General features: G+C 35.5%; 1 protein-coding gene across 12 annotated transcripts in view; it reads left to right on the top strand.

The window, feature by feature from the left end:
- The window catches only part of Wdpcp (WD repeat containing planar cell polarity effector), a 373249-nt gene that overhangs the window by 107480 nt on the left and 242256 nt on the right, over positions 1 to 23513 (top strand). For all 12 annotated transcript variants that reach the window (XR_012439708.1, XR_012439707.1, XR_012439706.1 and 9 more), the window contains exons 7-9: positions 14276 to 14390; positions 16932 to 17065; positions 20552 to 20743. Coding sequence is in view for 9 of the 12 variants with exons in the window: in XM_074049846.1 (XP_073905947.1) it covers positions 14276 to 14390; positions 16932 to 17065; positions 20552 to 20743 (441 nt within the window). In the remaining 3 variants the exon portion in view is untranslated. The remainder of the gene's footprint in view (positions 1 to 14275; positions 14391 to 16931; positions 17066 to 20551; positions 20744 to 23513) is intronic.

The raw sequence follows: 23513 nt of genomic DNA, 5'->3' as shown, positions 1-23513 counted from the left end.
GAAAAAAAAGAGAAGAAAAATGGATCTACTAATGGAGGGGGGGAGTGCAGATAGGAAATAGGTGCTTGGTGTGTGATGATATGAGCTGCCTTGCCAGTGTGGAATGCTTTTCCCGACTTGTTATTCAAGAAAACCAGCTTCTGTTATACATACAAATGTATTCCTAATAGAGTACTATTTAGAAATGTGATGGTAGAAACAGAAGAAACTACTAGCTCAGAGGGTTGAAAGTGGTTATCTTTGATGAGAGTTTGGGGGGGCTTAGGAGGCTGTTTTAATTCCAGGTATTCTTTGCATTTTAACAATTCATATGTGCATTTATATGTCCTTTTGAAGCATACTCAGTGTATCAGTTTGGGTCTTCTGAGAAGCAGACACCAAGATGATACTAGCCATGCAAGAGATTTATGGGGGAGATGTAAAAGATAATGAGGAAGTGAGCAGGAGTCAGTGGGAGAGCCTTTTAACTGTCTAATTAATTTTATAATTAATAATAATTGCTGGTCTAATGCATATCAAAGGAGTACTGGGTAGAAACAGCTTCAGGATGTAGCATGGTGCTGACAAGCTCCTTAGAGGAGCCCCGTGTTGGACAGGATTGGGCAGCCAAGGACTCCACTATGCTTAGTCATTGGTTGATAGCCACCCAAGGAAGATGTGGCCTCTGTCAGTCAACTGTACACCCAACCTCTTTTTCTCTTGAGGGAGCTCTTAGTGGTACATATCAAGGCCATCACACTCTAAATAGTTTATATGAAAATAATGAATGCGTGTGTGTTTCTATCCACATGACACTCTACCTGAGGGCTCAATGTTCAGCTAGTGAGCTTAACATCATGCCTTAAAAGTTACGCTTAATTAGGCAAAAATTTCATTCTTTTCCAAGAAAAAAAATATATATATATTGCAGTTTGACCACTTCAATCCAAAGCTCAATGGCCTGATGCATCAATTATTTACACTTATGAATACAGTAAAATATGAATCCAGTTTTAGAAGTGGTTATGGCACAAGGGTAGTTTTTATAGTAATATATCTTTATCAGCGGGCAATGTTTCCTCCTATTCTGTTTGTAAAAAGTTCTTCTCTTTTATTAACTGTTCTTAGTAAAACATTTCTCTAAAGAAATTCATTTTCTGGCTTCACCCTTGACATTCATATTTAACAATGTTTTAGAACCTTCCAGGTATTTTGCTACAAAGGAAGCCAGATTAGGACTATGAGTTTCCTTCATATATTCTGTTATAGTTAATAGTAAATGTGTATAAAGCTAAATGAGTTCAAAATCTGAATAATCAAATTCCTCTCCTTAATTTCAATGTGTTTTATAAATTGAAAATAAAAATATACCAAACACTTGGTATGTTTTTAAAGGGGAGGGTAAAGTTGGACTTTAACAGCTAGATAATGGGGGGATTTTCTACACATTATATTTGAATATTTATACTGATTTTTATGTAAAAGGTAACTTATTTCAAATTTTTAATTTTGTATTAGATGCACAATTTTGAATGTGCCAGATAGGATGGATGTGTACACTAAGCATTTAAGATTGAATGTAGGAGCTCAGCAACTTTTTATCTTTTTATTCATGGTACTTGAGAATATTATGTTTTATATATATATGCCAATGTAACTTATAGAGAAATTTGTATCAAGTACTTTTGCCAAATTGTAATGTAGGCCTCATTGTTTTATAAAGTTTAAAAAAAATGCTATTAAGTTAGTAGATAAACTACTTAACAAGTGACTATGAAATAGAGTTAAAACTGTATTTCTTATAAAATAATATCATATGTAAAATAGTCAACAGTGGCTTCCCACAGTGAGTTATCTGGGAGTCTCATTAGTCTCAGGAGAATCCTAGGTTGATTAGTGAAGACCAGTTTCTACTGTGTGTCAAGAGTATGAATTGCCCCATTTCTATGTCTATTCTTCTGCCATAATAGAATAGGCTGTCCTCTTTTCTGAGGCCAGTCTTCTACCTAGACCCAAAGTTCCTAAACTGTATGCTGATACATATTGTGACCACAGTGAATTCACAGGAGTACTGCAGGATATTTTAAAACTTCAAGGAAAACACAGAGACTTCTGTTGGATACTACACAAACAACTAGTTCCATGTAGTTCAGAGCTTCAATGTTAGATCATTACATTTCTTTTGAGGTTGTCATATATATTTGAAGCTAGGTTTTCAGGGGTTGCTTTGATTAAAAAAACAAAAACAAAAACAAAAAAACAAAAGAACAACAAAATAACTGCTACATAGTTATTAACATAGAACAGGACAAAAGAAAGGGTGTCCAATCTGATTCCAATGTTTGAGAAGTTGTGCCGTGCCCAACTTCCACTAGTGTACACCCTACTAGTAAGTTGTAGTTGTTTAGGAAAGAAATAACAAAATCTTTTTCTTTCACCTCTGTGTCCTATGTTTCCAAATGACTATTAAGTTGTTAGGGTATAAATACTTATTAAGTTGTTCGAGTCTATTTAATAAATGGAATTTTGGTATTTCTTTTGGCCTAAAAAGTGAAGCACAAAAGGGCCATGAACTGAAAAAGTTGAGGAGCCTTTGGCCCAGGCCATGGATTCTACCATTCCATCTAGCCTTTCAAACTTACATGATTGTTTCTTCTCTCATGTGCAGCATACTGGTTTAGAGCACAGACTGCTCCCTCTTCTTGGTATCAAATATTGGTTGTGTGACTTTGAGGAAGTTAGTTCACTTGTCTGTGTTTGTTTAGTTATACAATGATTGTTTCAAAAATACCTAACTCACAGATTTATAATATAATTAAGTAAGTTAAGGGCTGGGAGCATGGCTTAAGCAGTAGAATATCTGCCTAACAAGGGCATGGGCTCTGAGTTCAAACTTTAGTACCACTGAGAGAAAGAAAAGAAAAAAGGGAGTTAACACATATAAAATATTTAGAACAATGTCTGGCACATTGTTCTTCTTTCTAAATAAATAAATACTACCTTTCTGTCAATTTAATCTTGCTAATCTGCATTTTAAGAAAAAAATTAAAATTAAAAAAAATTGTCATGGTAAAAAGCATAAAATTTACCATCTTAAGCCTTCTTTAAGTTTACAGTTCAGGGATGTTAAGTATATTCACATTGTTGTGAAACATGTTTAAAACTTTTTCATCTGTGCTTTCTGACTCTAAGAAATTGACAACTTTATATACCTCATATCAGTGGAATCATATAGTAGTTACCATTTTGTGACTGGCTTATTTCATTTAACATCCTGTCTTCAGGTTCATCCATGTTAGAGTATGTAACAGGATTTTCTTCCTTTTTAAGCCTGAGTAATATTCCTTTGTAGATGTATGCCACATTTTGTTTATCCATTTATCCATCAATGACATTTGAGTGCTTCCAATTCTTGGCTTTTGTAGATAGTATATTACCAACATGGGTGTGCAAATATGTCTTCAGTTCTCTGCTTTTAATTCTTTTGAATCTATAACTAGAAATGGGATTGCTAGATTATATGGTAGTTCTATTTTTAAAATTTTAAAGAAACACATCCTATTTTCCATAGTGATTGAGCCACTTTAGTTCTACCAGCAGTGCACAGAGTCCCAATTTCTCTACATCTTCCACAACACTTATTTTCTGAATTTTTTAGAGTAGCCATCCTAATGGGTGTGAAGTAATATCTCATTGGGGTTTTGATTTGCATTTCTGTAATGATTAGTATTATTTTTGCATGTGTTTGTTGGCCATCTGTATGTCATTTTTGAAGAAATGTCTATGTAAATCCTTTGCCCATTTACTTCTTTTTTCTAGTTCCTTTCTTTCTTCCTCTCTCCCTTCCTCCCTTTCTTCTTCTCTCCCTTCTTCCTTTTCTCATTCCCCCCTCCCTCCCTTCCTGCAGTGCTGGGTATTAAACCCATGTACCCTGTCATTGTGATATACCTCCAGTCTCCCATTTCTTAACTGGATTGTTTGATTTTTTTTGTTGTTGAGTTGTAGGCATTCTTTATACATTTTGGAGATTATTTACAAATATTTTTCCCGTTATGTGGGTTACCTTTTCATTCTGTTAAGTGTCCTTTGATACATGAAAGTTTTTGTGTTTGGTATACTCTCATTTGTCTTTTTGTTTTTGTTTTTGTTGCCTGTGCTTTTGGTGTCATATCCAAGGCATTATTGCCAATCCCAATGTTGTGAAGCTTTTCCTCTATATTTTCTTTTCTTTTTTTGTGCTACTGGGGTTTGAACTTAGGGTCTCACACTTGCTAAGCAAGCATTCCTACTTTTGACCCATACCCCCAGCCTTACTCCATATTTTCTTCTGGAATATTATAGTTTTAGATCTTGTATTTAATCATTAATCCATTTTTAATTAATGTTTATATATTGTATAAGATAAGTATTCAGCTTTATTCTTTTTCACGTGGATATCCAGTTTTTCCAGTGTTGTTTGTTTAAGAGACTGTCCTTCTCCATTGAATGGCCTTGTCACTCTTGTTGAAGATCATTCGACCATGTATGGCCACTTATTTCTGGAACAGAATACGTTCCATTGGTCTGTGTGTGTGTTTCATTTTGCTAGTGCCATACTTTTTTTTGTAATATGTAACTGTAACTTTGTAATATGTGTCAAAACTGGGAAATGTGTGTCCTCTAACTTTGTTCTTTTTCAAAATTGTTTTTTGCTATTCTGGGTCCCTTGAGAGCCCTAGTCAGGTTTTAAATAGGCTCAGTTCTTTTCCATTTAAACAAAAAAGCGCAACTGTTACTCAATTCCACATTACCCTCCAGGTATTTGGAGTTTCACTGTCCTTATTGCTTACTCAGCATTCAGCCAACTTCAGTAGAGCTCTTCTGATTATTATACTGAAAAATCTTCTGTTAAAATTGCCGAAAACCTCTGTAGTAGACTTAAAAAAAAATCCTCATCTTATACACAACAGCATTTAACATTACTGACTGGTCCCTTGAAGTTGAAAGACTTTTTTCTGTTAGTTTCTGTGGCACTTTGTTCTTCAGGTATTCTTTGTGCCTCTCTAGCCATTCTTCTGTGTCTCCTTTTCAGACCCTTTCTCCTCTCCTGTACCTTTGAGTGTTAGAATCCTCAAGGCCCAGTTCTAAACCATCTACTCTCTACTCTGAACTTCTGGATTATCAAGTTTATACCCATAACCATTGCACAATGGCTTCTCTCTAGAGCTCAGACCTCTCCCCTGTGTTCCAAAGCTATAAATTTAGCTATCTCCCTAATGTTTCCCCTTAGGAACCATAAAGATATTCAAGTACAATATCTATAAAATAGAACTCAGAACCCCCAATATGTCCTTTTCTACCATTCCCAATCTTAGTGAACAGTCCTGCCTTCCATTCATTTATAGAAACCTGGAAGTTACTTATTTTAGCCTTGAAATTACCTTCTTCTTTATCCAACTTCCCTCTCCATATCCAATTAATCTCTGAACCTTGTTAATTTTTCTCTCCTAAATAGATCTCACATCACATCTTCATAAGATTCACCATTCCTTTTCTCATGTGTTTAGTGAGAGCCACCTCACTTTTAGACTACTTCAACACTTCCTCACTGCTCTTCCTGCTTCCATGTTTTCCCCCACCAAAATGATTTGTTTTTTTAAATCATCTACTCCTCTGCTTAAAACCCATCAACTCTGGAGGATGGATAGATGGGGACGTGAGATAAAGTAGAACAGAGTTAGAGCAGTATGGGTGGGAGAATAGAAGAATGAGGAGTTTTTTCATTATGTACTTTTGTGTAATTTCTTGTTTTTGTATTTGTAATGTCTGGTGTTACAGACATTGATAAACAGAAAATCCAGATTCTTACACCCCACATGGATGTATCCAGGCAGAGTACGGAGACATAATGAGGGTGATAATAAAAGTTCATTGAAGGTTAGGGATCTTTCTCTGTCCAGGTGAGTTTAAAACCTACACTAATCTATAGGAAGGGAAGAACCTGGGGATTTCCAACCACCATAATCGATGAGTGGAGAGGGGTATGGGTGGTCTGTGTGCTGAGGTGGGGGTGGTTTGAGTTATCCCTGTGCCCAAGGGTATGAACAAACCTACGCATATTTGCAATTGAAAAGAAGGCTCAAAGAAAGAGAAGAATGTTCAACCTGAAATACAATATTAAATCATATATGTTTTAAAGTCCCTAACTTTCCCTATCCTAGCCTACCTCACTCTGATGTACACTGATTCTTTTGAAAATTATTTTAAAGAATCTAGAAGAGAAGAAAAATTTCATGCCCTCCAGCTCCCTATTTCTTCTGAGATGTGCCTCCTACCAACAGTTTTGAGCATATTCTTTCTGACATGTTCTTGCTTTTATACAAATTTACTATGCATGTGTATTCATATATACCACATTTGGTTTTTTCCTAGTACAATTGTGGTACCGCTCACACAGATGTGTAACTTTTAAAATTTTATCCCCACTTGAATAATGTATCATGGACTTGGGCAGAAAATTTTTGATTAATTAAACTTATCTATCTTTTATGTTATCTCTATTTATTTTCTTGTACTAACAACATTCACCATAGCCAAATTCAGAAGCAACTGATTTATTAACTGGAATGGCAATTTATCACTTTGCAATGTGAGCTATAGCTGGCATCATAGACATATTTCATTTGCTTGGGGGCATTCCTACTGAATGGATGAATTTACTCAAGAGACTAAATTATAGATAAGAAGTCTGATTGGTGAGCAGAGAATTAGAACAAAAGCAAGGAGATGTTCTAACAGGATCTTTCTCCCACACTTAGGTAGCTCTATGACTTACCCGGGGGCTCTTTCTGTCTTGACAACTGGCATTAGTCATCAGAGTCATAGCACTGAACATGGTTAGTTAGAGACACACAGCACAGGTTTTCTCCATATTACTGTTCTGGACTGTGCAATGCCCACCATTCCACTTGACACACCTGACCAGGTCGTCATTCATGACAGAGGACAACTAATTATATTATCCTTTCTTTATGTGAGAAAATTGTTGATTACAGTTTGAGAAACCTCCAAATCTTCTTGACTTCTTGAGTTTGTTTCCACAGCAACTCATTTACAAGCACTCTTCAGGCAAGGTTCTGTGGAGGGGCTAATATGTCGATATGGTAATTACCACAGTGTCTTCAGATATTGCCAGCTGTCCTCTGGTAGCCAAAATCACTCCTAGTTGAAAACCATGGGTTTAGAGTGAAAAAAAGAGCTAAAGGAAGGAAAACCAGGTGGGGTACTGGATGGAAGTCAACTGAGAAGTAAGAGTTAAGGATATCAGTTCCTCGGTATAAGGAGAGTATAGAAATGTCATTACTAGATCTGTTTTGGTCTCTGTGTTCTCACTAATTGTAAGGCCTTTAGTTAGTTGCTTTAGTCTTCTATTTGAGAATTAGTATAAGGATTAATGTTACTATGTTTAAGTTGCATACTTATGAACTAGAATTATATTGGCATTTACCCTCATTTTAGCATGTGTAATAGTCTTCTGTAAATTATAAAATATTATGCAAAAATAATGTATTGGTATTATCTCTGGTATATCTTCCTATTTATTTCTCCCACTGATTTTATACTTTCAGATTTTAAGACCACTGACAAATGTAAAATTTTACCTTTTTAATTTATTCTTTTGTGAATTAGACCATGAATATAAATTTAAGGAATGATCATTTTTCCTTTGTATAAATACAAAGGGTTATAATGTAGCATTATATGTTTTAGAATGAAAATAAGTGAGAAAGTGATATTTCTTAAATTGAAATAGACTTAGCAGGCAGATATATTTCTAGACATGTATCTATTCCATGTATTGGATAACATCACTCATCATGCAGATCTTTGGGAAATGCTACTGCTAACACTTCTGTATCCAAAAAAACCTGTTTCTTTCTTGTCCTTTTGTTTCTTGTCCTTAAGTCAATTCCACATAGTGAATCAATTAATTTTTTTATCCTTGTCTTAAGCAATTCACTTTTGTCTCTCTGCTTTAATGGATTAGTCAGGCATGGTTTCCCTCTATACTCAATAAATGTTTGCTGAATGAAGGAATAAATTACATGAAACATGTTGTCTCCTTTCTAGTAAGTTATCTGCTAAAATAATCAGTGACCCTTATCTTCATTATAGATTTCCCCAATGTAAAATTGTCTAACTATCTGTAGTTCTCTGAGTTTCTCCCTAATTCATTGTATGGATTGGAAGGGGGAATTGAGCTACATTAGGTACCATCATGATGCAAATTGAGTGGGCCTCTAGGAGAATGGCTCTGCAAAGCTTTTAAGTATTTTCTCAAGCTCTAGAATTAATTCTAAGTGTCCTAATACTTTGTTGCCTCTCTGGATTGTAGTGTTTAGTGCTGTTGTCTCTCTCCCATAGGACTCTTGATGATGTCATAGGATCAGTCTTGGCTGCCTGTCCATCATGGATTGAACCTAACACCCACTGTTGATTTTTACTACTGACCCTGCATGCCTTTCCTTTTCATTTCTCTTCAGATGTGATAATAATCATATGAATTTTAGGGGAGTTTTCTTAACCAGTGAGACTATTGAATTCAATGGAATTGTTTGTTAATCACTGTTGTAAAATAGCTTGCTCACAATTACTCATACTAGTTTGTCAATACTTAAGACTAGGTGTGGTATATTTCTTTTCTTTATGTGTTCTCAGCTACCTCTTTAGGAAGCAGCCATCTATCCTAACCAAAACCTCCACTTCCTTCTAAGAGGAGATCTTCTGTATTCTACACATATCTACCAATTCACGTCTGCCTTGTCCACCATTCTTTCTCCATCTATATAACTGGTATATGGGAGGCACTCACATAATTTTTGACCTACCAAATAAATGAAACTCAGATTTTTGTGCCTATTTATATTTTGTATTGATTAATAATGTTGTCTGATATAATATTCTCTTTTAGTATCATTTTACTTCCACTTAAGTACTCTAAGTACTATAGACGGCTATAAGGTTAAGAGAACCAATATGAAGGGATGGAGATGTAGCTCACTGGTTGAATGTTCGCCTAGCACGTGCAAGGCTCTGGGTTCGACCCCCAGCACCCAGAAAATAAAAAGAAAGCAATTTGAAGAGCTATGTGAATATCCTGAGAATCATTTCTGAGCCTCTTAAAGAGAAAATACACTTCTCTCGTATGAGCTTGTTGAAGAACATGAGGAGGAAATGAAAAAGTCGATAGAAAGAGTCAGAGTAGGAATAAGGAAGGTATTTCCTGTCTGGATGAGCACCAGAGAAATGGAAAAAAAAGTCTTAGTTCTATTTTGCCATATTTGTCTCATGCACAAAGAACGACATTAAGAGCCAGGTACAGTGAGTGGTTCACGCTTGTATTCCTAGCTACTTGGGAGGTTGAGGTCAGGAGGATTGGCAATTTGATGCTAGCCCGGGGGAAAAAAATTCAGGAGACCCCACCTCAAAAGCTGGACAAGGTGGTGTGTGCCTGTCATTCCAGCTACTTAGGAAGCATAAATAGGAGGACTATGGTCCAAAGGGGCCTGGCATAAACATGAGATCCTTTTCGAAAAATAACTAAAGCAAAAAGAGCTCTGAGTGTTGTTCAAGGAGTAGAGTGCCTACCTGGCTAGTGCAAGCTCCTGAGTTCAAACCTCAGTACCCAAAATAAATAAACAAACATAAACCAAAAAACAACATACAGGTTGGGACAGTATTGGAAATCCTACTGGCCTTCTGATTGGTTCTTCCTGAGGTCAGATCTGCTTCAGAGGTGTCTCCCTTTGCCTCTTGACCTGCTTTTTCATTTTCTGAGCTGCCAGAATCTTCCAACCCTTTGCATTGGAATAGGACCTTGGTGTCTTTTTTTCCTTCTTCTCCTACCAAATCTTACACAGGCCCTTCCATTTTAGAGGGTTTAAGTACTAACCACTTTGAGGAAACAGGCAGAGGGGAGACTAGCACTTTTCTGTTTGGGCTGGAATATTTTCTCCTGAGTTCCAGACTATTTTTTTTTTTTACTAACTCTAGTTGTCTTCTGTACCACATCCATGATTATATCTGGCACCAGTACTTGGAAACTTCATGCTCACCCACAGACTGTTTTGCAAAATGCATTAATTAGCTTATTAATTTATTTGTATCTTTATATTCCAAAAACTGGTGTCAGGGATGACTATAGCCACAAGACTCTTAGACATCTGAAATGGTGGACATAACTTGATTCTAACAAGTGCCCAATCTTTCAACACCTCTGTAGGTTGGAATGCCCAGAGCACAGACCTTGGACCTCTCTTTCCACTCATTTTTTAAGGAATGCTTGTCCAATTCCATAAATTTACTACCTTTATATTGTTGATGACTCCAGCTCCCACTCCCCACTGAACTTCAGACTCTTTTCTAATTGTCTGCTGCCACAGCCAACCCTTCAGCAAGTGCTAGTGGGTACTCTGAAATATAGCTCAAGTCTGTCCATGTATGATTTCTACCAGCATTGCCATTCTAGTTCAAGCCCTTACTATAAGCACCACCTATGATTTCCTTGCTTCTGCTCTTGCCCCATCCCCTTTTAAAATGTAGGTTATGATTCTATGCCACTCAGTCCCCCCTTCCCCCAACTTCTTATTAACAAGGTCCTATCCCACCTGGCTTTTGACTCCCTCTGTGCCTTTGTCTTCTGTGAGTCTTCCTGCCACTCATTTCCTTCTGGGTCCACTGGCCCAGCTTTCTTCAGCCACCCAGGCACATTCTAACCTCAGAGGTTTTCCATTTGCTCTTCTCTCTGCCTTAAACTCCCTTTCTCCAGATGTTTATGTGGTTTGTTCCTTTGCTTTATTTGGATCTGTGCTCAGATGTCATTTCCTTAAAGAGGACTTTCGATTCTTTATTAGTTATCTTGCTTAAAGTAGCACCCTTCTAAAATTGCCATCTTACTGTGGCTTTTTTCTTCTATAGTTCTTACCATTTTCTGACATTGTATTAAAACTGTTTGGTTATTATTTGTGTCCAGGGTCAAATGTGAGCTCCAGGAGGACAGAGAGGATAAAGGAATTGTCTGTTTTGTTCACTGCTGTATCCTCAGCACTCAGAACAGTGCCTGAATCACATAGAATAATACATATTTGTCTGGGATGAATGAGTGAATGCATAACTAAGTATGAGAAGCGTTCTGAAGGAATGCTCAAACTTGCTGGACAGGGTCCATACTGCTCAAGTTCCCATCTCCCTGCATAGATCAGTTATCCATGTGAGGAATGCATACTTCCATTGCTCCATGATACCCTCTCTTTTGAATCCTTTCTAGCATTAGTTCCCTCTTTCACCTACTCTCCCAGGTTGTACTTTCCTTCTCCATTCCACAAAAATGGCCTTTTAGGATTGATTTTACAACATAATACATGCTTACACATAAAAAGAGCAGTTTCTGTTAGGAGAGGAGGGTGATGAAAACAGAAAATAGGGAAAGAAATTAGAGGCATGGACCAATTAAATTCCAAAGTTCTGAAGGAACCTACAGGTACCTTAAAGGTGTTATCACAAAATGAACAAATGAGAAAGACAACAAAAGATTGTCCTTTTTTCTGGTTAGAACTCACTGAGAGTCTGATGTTCCATATCTAATTCTGGGGGTTTTTATGGTTGTTGTTTTTTTGCTGTTTTGGATATGAAACACAGGCAAGTGCTCTACTACTGAGCTACATCCCTAACTTCAGCACAAGGTTTTTAAAATGACAAAAGGATGTCTTCAGATATGGCAAACAGTACAATGAGAATATAACATATGAGTAATAGTTGAACAACAATAATCATTGCAAGCACTGTGTGCCAGGCATTATTCTAAATATTGTTTAAATCCTAGTCCTATGAAGTAGAGGCTGTCATGTCTATTTTCAGACAAGGAAATGAAGGTGCAGAGGTTAAATAACTCCCTCACTGTCACACAGGTAGTAATAGATAGAGCCAATGCTGATTTCAGAGTTCAAGTTCTTCACCATCATGATGTTATCTTTGAAGAGACACTACTGAAGAAAAACTGGGGCTAAGGCAAAAGTTCCAAGAAGGCAGTTTTAGCCTTAACCTCAGGTTTCATAAGTCACCACTTTCACAGCTAGTCCAGTGTATTCTGAATGTACTCCTATAATAGGACCAGTAACAACATTTATTAAACTTACTAGCTTCTCTTTCTGCCTCTTTTAACCAATATTAAGGATTGTATTTGATTCATTTTTGAGCCGTTAAAGTGTAGTTTAGTGCTGGGATATGATTAACACTCAGATTTTGTTGACAAAAAAAAAATACGAATGCTCTTTAATCAATTGAGAAGATACATAACAAATAAAAAGTTGATTGGAACTGTCTCATGTTACAATAACTTTTCTATAGAGCATTGGGCCCCTGGTCACTAGCAATACTCATGCCTGAGCTGCATGCTTGAAAGTGTTCTGCAGAAGGAACATTCACAGCACATGGAAGCGGAAGATTAAGCCAGATTTTCTTCCATGAATTATCTAATACTATGATGATTTGTTATGATTCTTTCTCCAGACATTCTGAGCACCTGCTATGTGCCTGGTATTGTTCTAGGCATTGAAGATACAAAGATAATGCGGCTTGGCCAATAGCCATGAGGAACTAGTACTGAATAATTAAGAGGTTCTAAAGTGTACTTATAGATGTAAATTCTTAGAAGATAAAAATAAATAAAACTGGGCAAATTTTAGAGATGTTTTGAACAAAATAGGAGGAGGAGAAGTCTGTTGAGGGGGAGAACTAGCTATAAACATGAACCTAGAGTCTTTCCTATATGAGAAGGGAGAATTTGGGGAGTGAAGATCACATGCTATGTTGCTGTAGGAGAATTCCAATAGTGATTGTGTATTAGCATTTACCTTCAATATATGATGCGGGGCTGGATGTAAATTAGTAGATTAATTAATTTGGAAGTATTTTGAATTTCTTGGAACAAATATGCCTTCACACTACTCTCCAAAACTCATAAAAGTAATTAAGTCTCCTTCTTCCTAACCTCTACCCTATAAGCCTGTAGAAGCATTGACATGAAATGGATCACTAAATCAAGGAAAAGTAAGGTTTCTGTTGACTAGGACAAGGATGCTAGCAGTATATACAAAGGGACCTTTTGATTTCTTTGCTGTGCATTGGGGGAATACTGGCCTTCCTTTCTAGTATCCTAGTCCCTCAGGCTGCTCGTCTTTCACATGGGTCCAAATATGTCTTAACACAGAATTTTTATCTCTATCTGGGACATGATGCCTAGGTGGGTGGGGGATTCCCCTGTTTTGTTTAAATCATAGTTGTCTTGGGTTTGGCTAGCATGTTCATGATTAGTTTACTGACAATTGGTTTTTTTCCTCTTATACCATATGTTATTCCATGATTCATCAGCTTTGAGTCTGTTGCCTTGAAGGTGAAACAATTTCTTCCAATGTTGATGTTTCAAAATCTCATAGATAACAAGCATACACATATGCAGAGTCTTTGCAGAAGTTTTAAACATTTGGAGATGAATGAATTATGCTGCTACAAATGGAAAGGAATAGTGATAAATTATAGTGGTGATATACAATCACCTTTTGTTAGGTGGTTGCTTAAACATTGATATTAGTAAAGCCTGTATGCTTTATTATATTTCTTTATCTTATAAAATTGTACATGGTATCTGTTATTTCCGATTTTTAAAGATTTTCTTAATTGCTTTTATTTACATGTGTTTTAATATTTTAGACTGACAAATCTTTACTTTTGGAAATAGAGCTTAAATTCCAAATAAATCATAACATTAGCTGTTTATATTGTAATGGTGACGTCTCTTCTATATAAATATAGTATTTGTACTCAAGAAATATTTGTACCTCAAGTACAAAAATTGAGGTATTTGTACCTCAAGAAATATTTTTTTCGCTTCTCATATAAATAGTAATCTTTCAAAATATTTTAATGGAGCACATTACATTTTCTGAGTACAAAACAAAGCAGTCATTTCTGCATGGGCACTTTCTAAGTATATAGATGATTAGGCTTCTAATAAACATGTACTAAATTAGGTTTCTGCATAGTTTTAATCAATGCACTTAGTACATTGCATCATTTAGCCACCTGTCTCTTTTCACGCAGAATGTCAGTGATTATTTTTCAATGAAGAAAAAGTCTTTATAATATCATGGTGTAAATGTATATGTAAATATCTGTATAAGTTGTACATTTGAAGAGAGATTTTTAAACGATTCTGATTCTCAATATGTCTCCTTCTCCCCTCCCCCTTACCTGGTTATAGCTCCTCTTTGGTTCAGGTGTGCTGGTGTCCCTAAGCCTTTCTGGGCCACAGCTGGAGAAAGTGATGATTGATAGAAGCCTAGTGGGGAAGCTCATCTCAGACACCATCAGCGATGGTAATTACCCCCATGTGCAAATCAATTGCCTACATTAACAGTGGGACAAGAGAAATAGTGTGTCAACAGGTAGACTAATTATTACCACTAGGGACTTGCAAACCCAACAAGTAATTGCTTGTAATAGCATACTTACAAACCTTGGGACCAATAGAATTTCCACTAATTTTTAATGTCAAACTAATGTTTAATGTTTTTTCTTCTCATCAAGTATTAGGCTTATATTTTCATTTTCCACTCTTTTAAAAATGTGATTATATTTTCAAAATAGTTTTTTTTTTAATTTTTCCAGAATCATTTCCTCTGTCATTACTACTACTACTGTTTTATTACTTTTTTTGGCAGTACTTGGATTTAACTCAGGGTCTTATACTTGCTAAGCAAGTACTCCACCACTTGATCCATGCCTCTAATCCTTTTTGCTTTAGTTTGTTTTTCAGATAGGGTCTCATGTTTTTGCCTGGGGCCAGCCTCAGACTGGGAACCTCCTACTCTGGCTAATGTGTGGTAGTCGACAGATGGGAGCCACCACCTCACATGTTTTTTGAGATAGGGCCTTGCTAACTTTTTTGCCTGGGCTGGCCTCAAACTATGATCTTCCCATTTCTGCCTCTCAGATAGCTGGGATTACATGCATGTACCACCATGCCTGGCCCTCCTTCCTCTATTATTGATAGTTCAAATATTTTCCATTTCTGAATGAATTTTGAATAAGTAACACAAATATGGTAATATGGCCATCAGTAAAATATACTGGTTTGGTTCTTATAGGAAGCTGCTTTGTTACTAGTCTATGAATACTAACTTTTGAGAGATTTGGGGCTATATTTTCTAAATATCAAAAATCAATGTGAAATACACTGGACAAATTGGTTCTATTAAGTGACAGCACAATTGGTGTATAATTGGTAAAACCACATAAGAAAAAGATTTTAAGCCACTTACTGAATAGAAAGGCTACTGATATTTATTGAGCCGTAAAAACTCTATGCTGGGTTCCAGCTTGCCTATTTCATTTAGTCCAAGAAAACAACCATATAAGGCATAGTTACTTCCATTTTTGTAGGTAAGAAAGCTGAAGCTAAGCTACGCAGGAATGTGGCCAGGCTTACATAGCTAGAAAGTGGTGGAGCTGAGATTTGAACACAAGTTCTAAATTACACCCCCCTTTGTCTTTCTGCTCTACTTAGGCTGATTCCCGAATTTTTAAGATTATGTTCTTTTATTCAAGGTAAAAAAGATCTAAAACCAGATTGCATTATCATGAAAGACTGAAAATGATCAGTATCTTAAATTAAAAATCAAAGGAAGATGTGGTCTAGTGAAAAGAACTGAGGTGAAAGTAAAGAGACCTGTCGGCTGCATTCTCTTACTAGCTGCCTCTGAATAAGTCAGACACAATAGCATCACCTTAAAGAAAGTGCTCAGCAGGATGCCTATAATTAGCAGCATTACTGATAATAACAAGTGGGGTAGGATTGTAAGCATGCCATTTCCCCTTCCTTGTATGATGCTAAGGGTGCTTCCCTTTGGAAGATGTTTCATTTTCATATTCTAAGACTCAAGCCCTTTGTTGACATTGCAAATGAAATAGTGACTGTGATGATTTTGTCATGTAGATGCTCCTCTATAAGAATTAAAAAGAGACTTCCAACATTATTTGTGTCCCTGAGTTATCTTTTTTCACTGTTTCTTTTATTTGTACTCAAAATAATATACTCTCATGGGATATAATAACAATGTGGTTTCTTGGCAGTTCTCCAGATTCTCCTGTAATTGTGCAGATCCACCGTTGGTCACTGCTTGCACGGCCAGGGGTGTGGAAATAAAGAAAATGTGTAAAGCATTCAATAATTTCTTTATGCTAGGAACAGTACATTTCTCAAATTCTTATTATATGTTTTGTCAGTAATTTCTTATAACATTAATGGCCCTTTATTTAGCCTATGATATTAATTATCTGCCTATTTATATGTTTTAGAAATAAAGCTGTATAAGTATTTTTGCTAATCTTTTTAAAATATTATTTTTTGTAATGTACATATTGGGTATAATAAGGCTTTATTTCTTTCAGCTTGTATATCCTCTAAAGAAGTATTACTGATTTAAAATTTTTAAATAAAAATAGATTGGTAATAAACACTTATCAGTATCCATCCACTTTATTTTCAGATGGTTTTATATTATATAAACATAGAATCTAAGCACAAATAAAAGTAAATGGCTTTTTCTTTTTTCATTTTTAGATTTAGGTATGAAACAGCCTTCCTTATATCCTCCTCTAGTCACGGTTCCACATGTATCTCATTTGGTTGTGGTCCCTCAACTTCAGTTTATATTGTGAATTAAATCCATATGGTTAGATTGATGGCTGTTGTTTATTCCTGATATCTTTAACGTTCTTATAAAAAATTATGATGATATTTAGAAGACTTTAGTGATTCTCACTAATATTTATCTTCTGAAAGCCTATTGTGTTACAGTAGAAAAAAAATCTATTAATTCTTTATGTTAACCTGGTAACATCAAATCTTTTTTTAGCTCTTTTCACAGATAGTTTCATCATCTTATCATTTTTGGCACAAAACAAATTATGTTTTATTCAGTTTATGAAGAAGATGGATTCTTCTGATGTAAACAAAAGATTGGAAAAACTCTCAGCCTTGGATTATAAGGTACAGCTTTCAGTATATATAGTCACATTACTAATTATTAAGGTATACTAGAGTATCACATGAGTTAATTCTACAGTTATTATTCTCGAACATTTCTGTATTTCAGAAAACCCTGAATTATTATAGGATTAAATTCAATTCACTACAAATTATGGCCATCCTAAGTTTTCTTTTTTACTTTCACTATATGGGGTGCAGTCCTAACAATGATATATTTGGAGCAATCTACATAGTACTTATGGAAGTCAAGACAGATAACAGGCAAATTTCACTTCTGAAAATGGTTTTCTTGTCAGTGGTTAGTATATATGCCATTCTCATTTTCCCCCAAGAACCCATGGAGCTGCTCTGGTTTCACTTCATGAGAAATGAAACAAGGAGGAAGGTACTTTCAAAGAGAAATGTAATAAGCAAGGATTGGAAAAACTCCCTACCCCCAACTATAACTGGAGAAAAATGCAAAAAGAAATTTCTTTCAGGTGTTAGTATCTCTCCCTTCACTAACTCCAGGTAATTTGTTTTCTTGTATCAGGGACTTTACATCTGTTAAGGCATAATTTTTATTTTAAATGATGTTTTTAAATTTTGCCACATAACATTTTAACTGCTGGGAAGGCATATTCTCTGGTAGGATGAGTATCTAATACATTTTCCAAGCTGTTTCAGTTCAAGGCCTCCTTTCAGCAATGACTTGTGTTTGCAAGATTGAGCCAGCCTCTGTGACGTGGATTTGAGACAGTTCACTGTTCACTGGAAACAGAGCTGATATCAGTTTCCTTAAAAAAGATGCACACTTATGCCATTCCTAGAGCATCTATAGCAAGGGCAAAGATTTTTAGAAGCCAGCTATGTGGCTTGTAATTTGTGTGTGGTTTTAGAAAAGCAATGTTTAACCTAACTTTTTGCACTTCAAGATTATTATTTACTGTGATTGAGGCAGTAGTGGTACAGAAAGAATTTAATTTCATTTAGTAGAAATATCTATTCTTGTAGGAAAGGGTTTTAACATAGAATAAAATGCATGAAATAAGTTTTTTATTGTGGTAATAAACTCGAGTCTGGTTTGCTTTGCTAGCTTTATATAGCTTCTATAAAACTTTGTATAATATTCATTTTCTTTAATTGGAAATTCATGATGCACATATATTTGGTTAGTCAAAAAAGAGAAAAAAAAATTCCCTTTAACATTCTTAAAGGGATGTTATTTTCCAAGTGACTAAGCGTTGATTTATTGAAATGTTTATTTCTAACATTAGTCTTTAAAATGTACCATATGCATTAACACAGCATTTCCAGCTGGTGTTGTTAATGCTATTACAAAAGTTGTAGAACTAGTTCCTCCACTTTAGGTGTGACGGATAGCCTGGGGAAGTCTAAACTGAAGTATAGTAGCTACCTGTTAATGAGAGCAGAGAAAATCTATCATAGTATCAATTTTTCTTATGAAAATATGTGCAAAATAGACCTAGTATTTGGGTCTTTATACCTTAAGTAAAGGAATTAACTCACTAACTCTTTCTGCCTTTAGATTTGGGAAATTAGGAACTTGGGCACTCCATATGATTTCTGTACATTAGAGAATTAATCTGTTTCACTTTGGAAAGCCTATGAATTTCATTTCCTAGTTCAATATTTAAAATATAGATATATGATAATTGCTCAAAACTGCCACCCTATCCATTGGAAGGATATTTTAAGAAACTTAATTCATTTTACTTGTCCTCTTGATCATCGTGACAGAATACTGATACCACTAAAACTCAGAGGAAACATGAAATTTCATATAACATAACTGATTTGCATTATGTGAGAACTGAAAATGCCAATCACTCATTTTAACTCTTTTCCTTATCTAGAAACTTGTAAGTAATATGCCTATTTGGCAAGTTGGACATCAAAATATAATGTGCATGTATTTTTAAGTACTTAACTTAGCAATTCTATTGTGGTATTTTTCTCAGAAAAAAAAAAGGCAGTTAAAATAGTTTTATTGAGAACTTCAACATAAGAATTTACAGTTAAAAATATAAAGTGCATCTGTGTTTTGTCATTGCCTATTTGGATTTTAAAACAAGGAGGTGTGGTATAGAATATTATAATTCTGCTTTTCTTTACAGCTGTGCCATAATTTAATTATTTCAGATTGAAATATTTTTGGCAAAGAAAATTGCAGAGTAAATATCCTGAAACTGTTGACCTTTAGCAAGTTTTCCTGTCTACATTTTGAAAATCCAATTCAATTTAACAGTGAAGGGACAGTGCAAGGAGTTAAATGTTTACCATGAGAGAACAACACTGGTAATTACTTTGATTTGGGTTCCTTTTGATGTGCATTCAGAGGATGAAGAGGTCAATAATATTATGGCCATGCAAATAGAAAAGGGTTCCTTTTGACCATATTGAAAAAAAAAAGCAGAGGATTATTAAAGCATTAACCTTGATTTTAATGGCCTTGGTTGAGTGGTGAGATCACAATTTGGATGAGCCTGATTATTTACTAAATACAATACATAAATGCAACGGGTTCTTAACACCCATTGCACTCTGGCATTATCGCATTACTGCCATCCTTTGTTGCCTTGCAGACAGGAATATGAAAGCAATCTGTCATGTAGTAAGACTGGCTCCAGAAGCATTTCTCTGATAAGAAGACCCCCTGCCCTTTGCTAGTGTCTGGTCCAGTAGGCTTAGCCATGCGCTTAATCCCCAGAAAGTGGTTCGATTATTGCTGACCAGCAATGGCAAGATAGGTTTTTTTTTTTTTTTTCTTCCAAGCTATCAACCTTCCATTAATTCCTTAAGCAGAAATACGGTGCAATCTATATTTCCTTGGCATGTGTCACCCAGATGGTGCCGTGCTTATGTTTTCAAATAACCATGTTCCAAAATAACATAGTTTGAATAATAAATTCTACAAATCCTTCCTAAGAAAGAGAAGCATAATTCTCAGAAGCTGCATAAACTTTTACGCATGATGCTGTGGCTTATCCCTTTTATGCAGAATGTATGTGTATATGTCTTATATATTCTTTTAAGAGACATTTGCCTCAAGTTGGTTTTCCATTTATTGTTGTCAGTCATTGTTAACATGTTATGTCTTAAACAGTAATCAGACACTCTTGGTCAGCAGCACTGAACTTGTCATTTAATGCAGCTAGTCTTGAATCCTGTGTGTAGGTCGATGCTGTCAAGCAACCATGACTGTACATTTTGGTATTGATTGGAATTGCTGCATCCAACTCCTCCTTAACTCACATTTTTTCTTTTCCCTTTCCTCTGCTAAAAATGGGGAGAATTTTGAGCATATGTCTTTTTTATATACGTGTCAAAAGAATTTGGTAAATTCTGACACCCTCTTAAGCACATGTTTAACATGCATATTTACTTGCATCTATCTGCATTTACAGATGCTTTAATTTTTGTAATACTTTGAAGATTTTGCATCTTTTAAAGAAATATTTCTCATATATTTTTTTAAACCATTAGATTTCTTATTGTGAAATACCTGGCCCAGTAAACAGGACAACACAGCGTCATCTAGCCATCAATTGTGTTCAGGATGTAGTTATTTGCTGGTGGCCACTGGTCAGTGATGATGCATGGCCTTGGGCCCCAATTTCTTCTGAGAAGGACAGAGCCAATCTGCTGCTTCTGGGTTGTGCTCAAGGAAGACTGGAGGTAAATCTAAAACAAATGTTTACATTTTAATGAAGTGTACATAAAATGGTATTAGTAATTTGTCAATTCTACAGTAAATGTGAATACTTTTTTAAACCTATAACTGATTTTTTTCAAATATTCTAAATAAGAAATTACATATGAAATGAGATCCTAAGAAGTATCATAGCTAGAGGGTAACCAGACAATTCCAGGGCTGGCTGGAATAGTGTAGCAATTAAGCGCACAGGCTTAGAGTTCAAATCCTAGTGCGGTCCCTACCTAGCTCTCTCTGCGTGACCGAGTTATTTGCTTCTATGTGTTCATTATTTGAAAAATAGAGTTAATGAAGAGAAGCAGTTAAACATGTACTTAGAGAAATACTTACATATAATAAACTCTGAATCACTGTTCAATATTATTAGTACTGTCTTACTGTTTGCTTATGATTCCATGCCTATAAAAACTGTTACATTGCTCTTCAAACTTCAGTCAGTCAATTAACAGTCAAATGTCTACAAATCATCAGTATGACAAGAGGATGTAAGGAAGGTAGAAAACTGCAGCTTTCTCAGTCCAGTATCCTATCTCAGATGGGAGCATCTCCTCATTCTGTCTATTCCTGACATGGCTTAATAACTTACTTATTCATATCGATGAATCTGTGTGTATTTTCAGTTGTACCAGTACTTTGAATACAAATTCTCTGCTCTTCTTTTTTTATAATTAAAAAAAAAAGAACTCCCTCCCTGGGAGTTAGTTTTACCTGGGTGACATAGTATATTCCTATATTTAATCTACCTACCTCTTCTGGTTTTATAAACGTCAAAACTGTCTTTTTTGCTTTTGTTTTTTGAAACCAGCCTGGCTTCGAACTCATAATCTTCCTGCTTCAGCTTACCAAGTGCTGGGATTATAGGTGTGATGTACCATGCCCAACTTCAGGCTCTCTTTTAAAACCAAAACTCTTTAATATTTTATGTGAGCTATGTATGTATGTATGTCTTCCTTAAGAATCCCCCCAATTTCTTAGTTTTCTTTTTGTGAAGCTTTTCCAATTCATCTGTAGTGATTACAATGACTTGTGTGCTTGAGGTGTGGATTTTGTGATCTGTACATCCTAGTCATGCCCACCATTTTCTTTTTTATTGATCTTGTCCAGAAAAGACTTCATCAGAATGACTAACACAATTAAGCTAATTAGTATTCTAGTAAGTGTTCTGTCATATGATAAAAATAAAAATAAATCAGCTTTTAGCTAACTATTTACTAATTACCTTTATTTGAAATGAGTGCGCTAATATGAAAGTTAAGGGTCTTAAAATGGTCTACATCCCTCACTGGCTGGTATCATCTAGACTATGGGCATTAGAGTTGAACAAACTGGGTTTACCTGTTGATTGTATAATATACCAACTATGTGACTTACTCAGGTTTAGTCCTTCTAAGCTTCTGCCTGCTTCTAGCTACTTCTGTGTTCTTGGTTTGGATAGATCACCTATCCTGACAGACATTATTTTTCTTACTTTTAAAATGATAGATTTAAACCAGATAGGTCACCTCTAGTTTCCTTACAGCTCTAAAATGTGCTTTTGTGGATTCTCAAGTACAGATCTGATTTAGAAATTGTCTGCTTTAGGAGGCTAAAACCAAATTCAGCCCCAGCACCAAAAACCCAATGATTGGCCTTGACCTACCTTTCTAGTATTATTTTCTTATATAAACTTATGCTCATTGCCTCATTATTTTTCATGTCCTGCATGTACACATTAATGGTATTTCTGCCTGAAATAGTGATGTCATTCAGCAGCTGCTGAGCATGGCCATGAGTAAGAACTGAATTTCATACTAGGAGATATGACTATGAAATTGTCCTGCCTACAAGGATCTTAGTGTCTGTCGGTGAGAGGCAAATATGAAAATGTGTAAGTGCGTTGAAGCGTGGAGTGGTGCTGTGGATGCAGTATGTGTAAGCTCTAATGGGAGCCATAGGGAGTGATTGATTCTGTTTAGATGGTAAGGAGGGAGGATTAAAGCAAGCTTCATGGTGTGCTAAAATAGGAGACTGGTACACAATTTTATTTGCTATTCTTATCCTTTCTAGGTAGGTTTAATATCAAGGGGTATTAGCCCCATGGAGTAACTTGGCTAGTCTTTTCTTTTTCTACTCTCTGAAATAGAACCAAAGAGAATTATCTGATACTTGAGGTTTTGGTAAAACTTAGCTGTTAAACTCTTTGCTGTGATGTCTTTCAAGGAGGATAGATTTAAACAATTTTTTATTTCATTTTTAAAGCATTAACTGTTTTTTTGAGGGGAATTCTAATATTTTAAGTGTTTTCTATATTTCGTATCTTAATAAAATTATCCACTTTACAAAGTTGTAAATGATATTTTTGTATGATTGTGTGTGTGTGTGTGTGTGTGTGTGTGTGTGCTGCTGGGGAACAAACCTAGAACCCCTCTCATGCTAGGCAAGTCCTCTGCCACTGAGCCACACCCCAGCTCAAGCATGACTTTTTAATTCCCTCCTCATTGCATAATGTTCCCCTCTTACTTTTAGTATTTTACTATATACAATTCATATTTTTGGCAAGAGCTTTTGTTTTTGGACTTGGCCTTTTCTGTTATTTTATCAAAATTAACCTATTGGAAAAATTTGTAAAATTTTATTTTTCAGAAACTCATTTGAACTTAGTATGCAAAAGGGGAATGTGTTTTGGAAGAAATAAGTAGGGAAGTAACTGTTTTACTTTGTTTTGTGTGAAGACTTAATCTTTATGAAGTGTAG

Source organism: Castor canadensis, chromosome 12 (genome assembly GCF_047511655.1).
Source record: "Castor canadensis chromosome 12, mCasCan1.hap1v2, whole genome shotgun sequence".
In the NCBI taxonomy this organism is placed as follows: domain Eukaryota; kingdom Metazoa; phylum Chordata; class Mammalia; order Rodentia; family Castoridae; genus Castor; species Castor canadensis.
The sequence above is the reverse complement of the archived record's forward strand: the minus strand, read 5'-3'. Positions and strand labels throughout refer to the sequence as shown.